The sequence below is a fragment of the Xiphophorus hellerii genome, chromosome 12 (genome assembly GCF_003331165.1).
Source record: "Xiphophorus hellerii strain 12219 chromosome 12, Xiphophorus_hellerii-4.1, whole genome shotgun sequence".
NCBI classification, from domain to species: domain Eukaryota; kingdom Metazoa; phylum Chordata; class Actinopteri; order Cyprinodontiformes; family Poeciliidae; genus Xiphophorus; species Xiphophorus hellerii.
In genome coordinates, this window is record NC_045683.1 from 25590969 (window position 1) to 25600735 (window position 9767).

The window sequence follows — 9767 nt, forward strand, 5'->3', positions numbered from 1 at the left end:
TAAAGTAATACCAGAAGGCAATTGAATGTTCTTGTAACTTATACAATTTTCTTCAATGAGTTGTGCATATTGATGGCCGTGGGCAGGATCGATCTCCTGTAGCAGTCTGTATCAGAGCAGGCTGAAAGAAGCCTCTGACTAAAGGCACTGCCATGCATTTATTTGACCTTTCTTTTCTAGAAATCAGTTGCGTTATAAGCAACAGACCTAAGATTATGTATTTATTTAAATGATAATATTTGATCTTACTAATAGGGCCAAAAAGAATACCACTCATAAGTTCAAAAATAATTTTAATTCAAAAATGTATCCCAAAGGGAAATTAAATGCTGTTGTAACTCATACTAATTCAAATTCTTCAGAGTTACATAGATAGTGATGGCAGGAAAGATTTTGTGTAAAAAGTCTGTATTACAGTGAATTTTAAGAAGTTTCTGACTGAAAAGGGAGAAACAATACTTTCTACCATTACATGTAAAATATATTTTGACCTCTACATTATGTTATGATTATACCGAGAGACATAAAATTTATTTAACTTAATTTTTTTTTTATTTGTGTCGCCATTATTGTATCTTACTAATCCTTGATCATGGCAGAACAAGTCCAGCTACAGTACAGACTGTCTCCTTACCCTCTGCACAAAATCTTAATCATAGCTGCTACATTATGGGCTCCTCTCACTCGCTGCATGAAATTTTGGAACAGCAGCATTGAAGGCAGCAGTACAAACTGTTAAAATGCTGAATGGCTGCTAAGATTTTACACTTTGCTAAAATTCTTACACCAATCTCATTTTATTGTGGACATTGCATTGGCATTACAATGAATGGTGACAAAATGTTGATTTGATTTGAACAAGCATTTAGTCAGAAACATATTTATGTTGATGATATATATATACATATGGGTATGAAACAAAGTGTTTTAAGTGTTTTAGGGTTAGCTTGTTTTATACACAGTGTCGTGCAAAAGGGTTTTCAGTTCACCCTATACCGTACAAAACATAGTTTTCCTCTCAGTAATTCAACTTCCAGTGTGGTCTTTCAAACAATTCTGAAAATGTACATGCATGTTATTTAGATATTAGTTAAATACAACACAAGGAATAAAAACAATGGCCTAGCCATAATTTCTTTTAAATAGAACAGTGATTCAACAGTTCCACAACTCTAATGTTGACATATCTCAATTAGATTTTAAACAATAGTGCAAAAGATCATAAACAATCATGTAATTAGTTGACTTACTCAAAACCTCAGAGGAAACAGCACTTTCAGTTACATGGCTTCGACATTTTTGCAGTCTTATTGGCACATTTTAAACTGAAGGTAGGTGAACACCTCCTGCTGCTCATTTGGCACTGAGATCCACCACCAGGTGCTGGTAGGCCAGGGTGTTGCCTTTGAAGCTGGCGGCCAGTAGAATGTCCTTGTTGTCGACGGACACCAGGCTGAAGCCCCTCGGGGCCCTCATGTTGAGCTCCTGGAAGGGCTGGAAGCGCTGGGTGAGGTCGTCCCACAGGTACACTCTGGAGAAGGAGAAGTCACTGCCCAGGATGAGGTACTGGCGAGGCCCCACCGTGAAGGGATACACCGCCATCGACCCCCGAGAGGGCAGAGTCTGGATCTCCACAAAGCGCTGCCCCTCCCAGCGCAGGATCTTGGAGTCGCCAATGAAGCGCGTGAGGCAGAGGTAGAGGACCTTCCTCACCCAGAAGTGCTTGACCATCTGCACGTCTGCGAGCTCCGTGATTATGGAATGGAAAGCGAACTGCTTCTGGTTCCGGTTCCACTGGTAGACCACGGGAGGCTGGGAGGCGCTGGACAGGATAAGGTGAGGCTTCCCGCCAACGTCTATGAACTCCACGTGAGTGTCCCGGTGCCAAGGATGGAGGGACTGATGGGAGTAGAACCCATTGCTGTTCCAGCGATAGATACTGGTGGAGCCTGCCTTGGAGCTGTCCGCCACAACAAAATACCACTCATCGTCCAGCAGGAAGGTGTCCACAAAGTTTGGTTTCCTCACCCGGTTGGTGTCGATGTCTTGGATCTTTATAAAGCGCTGCGGTCCCTCCTCCCACCTGCGTTCACACAGAGGCTGTCAGGGGATTTCCCAGAGTTCAGAGTTCAGTTTTCTCTAATGGAAAAACAATATCTGCTCCACTGTCTTTCCAAAAATATCAACTTAACAGTTTTTACAAGAGGACCTTTCTTCAAATTCGACCTCAACCCATCCATTTACTATAGCTGCGAAATCCCTATCTGGTCATTGGCCTGGGATCTATCTCCATCAGTCATTGGGTGAGAGGTGTGTATGCTAAGCTAACTCACACTAACACAGAGACAAACAGGAGAAACAACAATACACACACTCACAAACCTAAGGGCAATTAACTAGTTGACTTCTAGCAAAGAGTTAGAATTAAACTTGAACTTCTCGACAAATTTAATCATGTTACAACCACAAACTTCAATTTATATTATTGGAATTGAATGGAATAAACTAGTGCAAAGTAGATTAAAAAAAGTATACGTGATTTTAAATTTTTTAAAGAAGGAAACCATTAAATATTTGCCACTGAGCTGTTACTTTCAGTTGCACTCACTAGCTAAATATGAAGCTGAACTGCAGGCCTTACTTGTATATGTGAGATCCACCAAAAAGTTGAGCCACAACCATGTAAAGAGTGTTGTTTATCACAACAGGTTTGCAGTACACAGCCGAGCGAGCTTCAGGAGAAAGAGGGAAGCCGAAGGAATAAAGTTTTCATTATTTACAGAGTGCAATGTATCGGTTTTTATTATCACAACCAGAAACTTACAAGTGATGTTGTGAAATCTTCTGAAGATCATCTCCACATGATCCCATATGTACAGGGTACAGAATCCAGAATCGGGCTGAGCAAAGGCCACAAACTGATCTCCATTGAACTCATAGGACTCCGCTGACACTGAGTGGAAAGGGAAGGTTTCATACACAGCGAAGTCTGTTGGATGAGAAATCAGAGTGAGAACACCAATGAAACTACACCATGACCTTCAGCAGACAGATTGACTAAAATAAAACAAAAAAAACCTGCTGTGATGCAGTTGAAATCTCGTGGAGTGAGATCTCGGATTCTGCGACCCTGAAACTCAAAGGGGCTGGCGCAGTAGATGGCTGGAACTGAAGTGTTGGTCTTCTCCATCCAGTCGACCAGCCACTTGATCTTACAGTCGCAGCGGAACGAGTTCCCACGCAGGTCTCTGAATCATAAAGATGAAAAAAAAACAAACATATCTATATATCTTTTTAGATCTCACACACAAATCATCTGAACAACCTTTTTTCAGTGATCATCCTTCAACAGTTCCTCATACACTCTAGCTATAAAATGTTAAACTTCAGAGAAACTGAGCTACTGACTGTTCTGCTTAAAGAGTTCAGGATAATATTGCAAACTTACAAATCTGTGAGGATGTCTAGATGTTTGAAGAGATCTCTGGGCAGCTGCTGCAGGTTGTTGTTTGAGAGGGATCTGCAAAGTGAGAGTTGTCCGTAATATGGATCCATACTGATCATCTGTCCAGTTCGAAATGCGTAGATGTACATCAGAGATGCAAAAAACAAATCAACTGGCAACAGGAATCTGAAAAGATTCTCAGCTAAATGCTAACATGTTGCACAAACGACAATAGTCTTAGGTGTGGATGCTGTTACTGAAGGAGGAAGGTGCTGAATTGGCTACGAATGAGTTGGTTCTACATTTTTTGTTGGGAAAGTACACTGATGTTTCTTAGTAATGCTAATCATGCTAACCTTCATGCTAACATTTAGCATTTCTGCTAAATGCTAACAAAAGATGCTAAAGATGGTTCAAATGTAAACTCTAAATCATGTCTTTAAATTAGATGAGTAAAATCTTATTTCAGAGCAACTCCTTTCTAGTTGCTGACTCTCATGCTTTCTGGAGAGAGTTTCACTCTCTCCCTCTGCCCAGACAAATATCACTGCAAATGCAGAAAGTGCTTGTATGAAACAAGAGCATTATTTTTCACTGCCCTCCTTCTGAATATTCATTCTAAACCCATTCACGGTCTCTCTTTTGGTGTGCAGCTTTCCTCACTTATAGGAAATAAACTTATATTTTACATACTATGCACATTGCCTTAGCTAAGTAATTTCTTGTAATGATTTTCGCCTGATGGCTGTTTTGCACATGGAAAGTTTTAAGTTCTTTAACTTGAGATTGAGGTCAAAATGATTAGTCATTTTGTGTTAAATTTCTGATATCAGTCTTTTAAATGTATCCATAAACCGTCAACTGTACCACATGTACTGCTGTGTTCAAGGCAAAGCTTACTTAAATAGAGCTGAATTACAAAACTTTGCAACATTCAAAGCTTTCAAAGAAGCAATGATGAGAAATCGGTCACAAATATTTGATCAGTGCATCTCTAAAGCAAATAGCTTAGGTTTAGACATTTCAAAGTAAAAGATTCGTCTCCACACCCTAAAATACTCACAGATGAGTGAGAGACTTGAGTCCTCTGAAGGTATACTTGGACAGGTCCTGGATGTCATTATTCTCAATGAATCTGTGATGGGAACAAATCAATCACATTAAGATAACCTTCTGTTATCTTGTCTGCATTGCAGAAAGTCACCCTTGTTGGCTCGGTCAATGTCTGTGTTCAGTACAGCAAAAATCTGTCAGAAACAAGTAAAAGATTTCAGCTACGTTTCCTTCTGCTTAAAAATCCGATTTAGAGTCAAATATTAATACGGAGTCTACTTTTGACAGATGAGAATCTCACTTCAAGTCTAAAATGACACACAAAGTCATTCAAGTTCTGCAAATGGATTGTCAGCATCATTTGATCCTGTTCTGTCTTTGCTTTGTCGATACATAGTTAAGGGCCAAACTCTCTGGAGGTGTCTGGAAATAACTCAATGACTTTATCAGCATCCTTAGCAGGCAGGCCGCAGTGAGGATCAGGTCTGCAAGCTGGTCTGCAGTCAAGCCCACTCAGCCAGCAGCCTGCCCACTCCAAGCCATCACCTAATGACTTTCTAAAGCACATCAATTCACAGGATGGCATATTCAGCTTCTTTTTTTTTTTACACTGCAGAGGCTAAGTGCTAGCTGTCAGAGAAGGATTTATTTTTAATTTCACTTCTGGCTCTGTATTTTAGCACTGCAGAGCTTCTCTGCTCAGATCTGACTGTGGATGTTAAATTTACCGTCCGTGGCAAAGATACAGCGATGAACTCTGCAGAAAATAAAAGCACTGCGGGACTCCACGGCAGTAACACAAGATCAGTCTGTGCAACCTTATGTAACTTTCACAGTATAGAGATGGTCTAAATATAGAGCAGAGTTGTTAACTAAAACACAACACAAGAATGGCGTACACTGAAATTACTCTGCATTTTAGCTCAGGAATGCCCGGCCTTTGCTTGACCACTTCGGCCAGTAATAACGCTTGATCAAGATACTGCAAGTTGCCGAGGTCAACCAGGAGAATTCACTGAATATATCCTCGGTTGTTTGCACATAAATGGCACTCTGGGCAAGCACCCAAGTAATTACAATACAGTAAATTAGCTGAGTGTTTTGGAGCTGGATGGAATATAGTGTGGTTCCATAAAAAATAAGTCAGTCTATGCTCAGCAGCAAACATGGAGTACCAGCTTCCATATTTGGAAGCAATTCAAAAAAGAACATGTCAAGCCACCACAACCGATGGTGAAGTCATACCTTCGTAAACTGCCCCTATTTCTAATGCCACCCTGGGAAATTGCCCAAATAGTCAATATAAAAGATATTATCATATATAAGTATAAAGAAAATGTAATATTGCTATTAATGCTTCATATTTAAAAGTAGGCAGTGATAGTTGGACATTTGCTAAAGATGAAAAACACTGTGGATTCAGCGACACTCACAAATACTGCAGGTGGGACAGACCAGCAAAAGCATCGTCGGCAATCATGGTGAAGGTGTTGGAGTTCAAGAGCCTGTTGAAAGCAGAACATCCAGTAAAATTTGCTGCACTTTTTAAACGTATTCGTAACCGTTGAGCTTTTTACCATTGTCACAATCTGACTACAAAACATTCTATCTTACGTAACAGACCAACACAAAGTAGTGCATGAATGTATAAATATGTTTAAATGTGAAGTGGAAAACAGATTAAGGTTAATCAAATTAGATGGTGAGTGACTGCAAACCAAACTGAGTCTCTATTGCACTAAAAATATTTGTAAAAATAACAATAATGCTGATATTTTTCCAAGTTCATTTGTAAAAACAAAAAATAAAGAAAATTTTTTGAAAAAAAGCTGGAAATCATGTATCATTCTTAAAACTCTTCTTAACTTCAAATCATGCTGGTCTATTATTTAAAATCCTAATAGAGTCCATTTAAAACTTGTAAAATGACACAAAGTGGAAAAAGTTTTGATACATTCAGGATCTCCCATAAACACACAGATCTGCATGCCGCCGCATATAAACACACACTCCTGACTGCATCTGAGGAGACAAGCCTTGCCTTTGTGTGGCAAAGCTGCACTGAAGGGAGTCAGTCATTGGCAAAGACACTGATACTGAGCCACTTTACCCTTATTACTGCTATGTCACCACTGCTTTCAATAAGCATTCATCTGGAGTAGAGTGGCTCAAGTCGCCTCATTGTTGCTGCTCAACAACATCGTGTCTTGTCTCCATGCATACCTGTGACACGGAGGCGCTTTTGAACAACAGGCCTCGTTAAACTGACTGTGTGGTGTCTGTTTGTGTTAACAGTGTCGTGTTCTGCGGCTCACAGGAACTGCAGCAGGTGTAGGTGCGAGAAAGCTCCCTCTGGGATCGTCGTGAAGGCCGCGTTCACCATCGTCCTGTTCAGACAGGAAACCGTCATCAGATCCCATCCAGATGGGTTTTAGGTGAGCAATGATAAAACATCACAGCAGGTATATAATATAACATCTTCCTCTCACTGGCAGCCCAGTCATTTTCATTCCATCTAAGGCAAGAGTCTATATTTTTGCCCCCAGTTCCTCTAAATAACTTCACAAAATGTAATGTTTGTTACTGGCTTCACAATTAGTGACTGTTTTTATGTTTTCATGATGTAAAGCACTTTGAACTGAATTGTTGCTGGAATGTGCTGTAGGAGTCAACTTGATTGATTGTTTAAATAAAACTGATTTAGAGCCACTAATGTTACCTGAACTTAAAAAACACAAACAAAGTCAAATTTTGACTTTTGGCAAATATTTAATATAGGAAATTAGTTGTCATTATTCCATACAACACCATTTTGTTTATATTTTTACGTTTTGAAATAAAGAAAAACATAAAACCTTTGCTAAAAGAAAATGGATGCATTTGTAGACTGTTGGTAGTCGTGGAAAATTATGAAGAAAAAAAACAAACAGTTTCCAACCAGATGACGAGAAAAATTATTCTAAAAATGTGCTGCTGGTACATTTAAAGTCAGTCTTTTGTGGAATTTTAATTCAATTCCTTGAAAAATAAACTGCAAAACACTTGTTAGTATATCTATATTTAAAAGTATTAGTTACATTTTTTTTGAGAAAGTTATTAGGAGCCATGGTGTCACTCATAGGTCTCCGGAGTCGCAGGTTACAGACCCCTGACCTACAGCCTAAACTTTGAAAACCTGCCAGTGTAAATTTCAAAACAACTTTTCCAAACTAGGACGCACTTTTCCCATCACCACTTTCTCCCCTGTTATTAAATCAGGACATTCTAAGTCTGCGCTAATCCATCCAATCCACAGGTGTTTGAGGCTAAGATGCCCCACATCCCTATCAGCAAAACCCCGTGTCTTCATCATTTTGCGCTTTAATTCGCTGAAAGCATCTCTGTGCGCTCTCTGAGACTGGATCTCTCAGAGGAAATAAGTCTCCTGCAGTTGAGCGTGGGAATCTATTGTTAGTATTCCTCTCTGGATCGTTCTCCCTCATCTATATTTGGAACATTAAAGGAACAAAATCATCTTTTTTTTTTAAAAAAAAAAAAAGCATTTTTATGACAATTGTTATTATCACAGTTTTGTTGGCAAACACTCTACAGCTTGAAACTCAGCTTTGTGCACTTTAAATGTCATTAAAACACAGTCGAGACGTCCACGCATCATTACATAACCGTGGGTGACATCAGTGATGTAGCCCTCTGTACCAGCCTACATGCTGCCGAGGCTGGTCGTTCAAGGGATGCTTTTCTGGTAGGATTGTGGACTCACAGAGAGATGATTCCAGGGGGGAAGCTCTTGGGGATGGCCTTGGTGTCCACGCAGAAGGCGCTGTCTTTGGTGCAGGAGCAGGTCGCAGGGCAGCGAGGCACCTTCGGGGCTTTCTTGGTGTACGATTCCCCCGGCAGGCAGAGGCACAGACACACCACCGACACGAACATCAGCCTCAGCCATCTCGAGCCGAGCTCCGGCAGCATCCCGGCGCTGGGAAAAGGAGGCTGGGTGCGTGAGCTTCTTGAAGTCGGTGGAGAGGCGACACACACACACACACACAGCGCCTGCCTAGCTGTCTGCCTGCCTGTCTGTCTGTGTGCAGTTCTGTGAAAACTGAGCGCAGAGAGACGGAGAGGGAGAGGGGGAGGCGGTGGAGGAGGAGAGGAAGAGGAAGGGTACTTCTGTATCTCCTCGGTGGGTGTGGGTGCGCTGCAGCTTCCCCTGGTTCTGCTTCTGCATCACTGCCACAGTGTACTCTGACAGGGTGACGAACCAGGCTGCCCTCTCTCTCCTCACCAGGACCTGAACGTAATCAATTATTCACTTTTACAGATGCAGAAAGAGGGTGCAAACCCCAGAGATTCTGCACCTCTCTGCAGATCTTGATTGAAATCTAAGGTTGCAGAGGAAATAAATGTGTGGCATGTCAGGTGCTCAATGTGTGGGAGTGTTGGCACTTTCTCAAATGTTGACTGTGGTCCATTTGAAAGGATCCAGGCTCTTACCTTGATGATCAATTAAGGTACCTTTAACAGGAAGCTGGATAAATATTTTTTTTAAATCATGAAATTCTACAGTATTGTTATTTTACTGTCCATAATTAATGTGTACATTCATCAAATGGTCAAATTTGGAAACAAATTAAAAGAGTCAGACCACTCTTTTTTTTCATATCATTACCTTCCCAAAATAATGGCCTAAGTCATTTTTGCCAAAAGTGATTTTATTTTATTGTATTTTATTTTTTTTCTGTAAATCATCTTTTTGGCAAAGAAAAAAAAAGTGACTGGTCATTATTTTAGTATGGTGATGATATTTTGCTTCAGAGCAGCCAAATTTCAGGCGCGTCTTCGTCTCTGCAGCTGTACTGTTTTGACTTAAAAACAGTGGATTTTTTTTTTTTTTTACATAAATTTTATTGCAATAAATTTCTTCACTCTTTTTTTTCTTGATTTTGTGGTCGTAGCATTACCTTTTTTAACTGATTCAGAAGAGTAGCCCTCAGTTTACAGCTACTCCAGTTCTGACCGGCATTCTTACATCAGCATGTTCCTTTAACAACTCATTAGGATACATTACTTCATATTAGTGAGCCATGCTGTGGTTGCATTGTATTTTGTTTTTACTACTTCATCAGTTGTGAGGTTTTAGCTACACCATATTAATGTAGAGGTTAAAATGTCATGATGATGAAGGGCTAAACATGCAGCCAAGAACTAGCATTTGTAGGTTCAACACAATCTTCTGTTAGTAAAAGCAGAAGACATAAAGATTTAAAAATACTGT

At 40.2% G+C, this 9767-nt stretch overlaps 1 protein-coding gene across 1 annotated transcript; it reads right to left on the reverse strand.

The window, feature by feature from the left end:
- Window positions 1-773: 773 nt before the first annotated feature.
- On the reverse strand, window positions 774-8721 carry lgi3 (leucine-rich repeat LGI family, member 3). Its single transcript, XM_032578350.1, has 9 exons — window positions 8259-8721; window positions 6814-6885; window positions 5932-6003; window positions 4509-4580; window positions 3449-3520; window positions 3079-3248; window positions 2825-2989; window positions 2642-2732; window positions 774-2083 (listed from the first exon to the last, which is right to left on the reverse strand). Exons 1-9 carry the CDS (start codon window positions 8462-8464, stop codon window positions 1354-1356), a joined length of 1650 nt encoding a protein of 549 aa, XP_032434241.1. The 5' UTR covers window positions 8465-8721; the 3' UTR covers window positions 774-1353.
- Between the last annotated feature and the right edge of the window lie 1046 nt (window positions 8722-9767).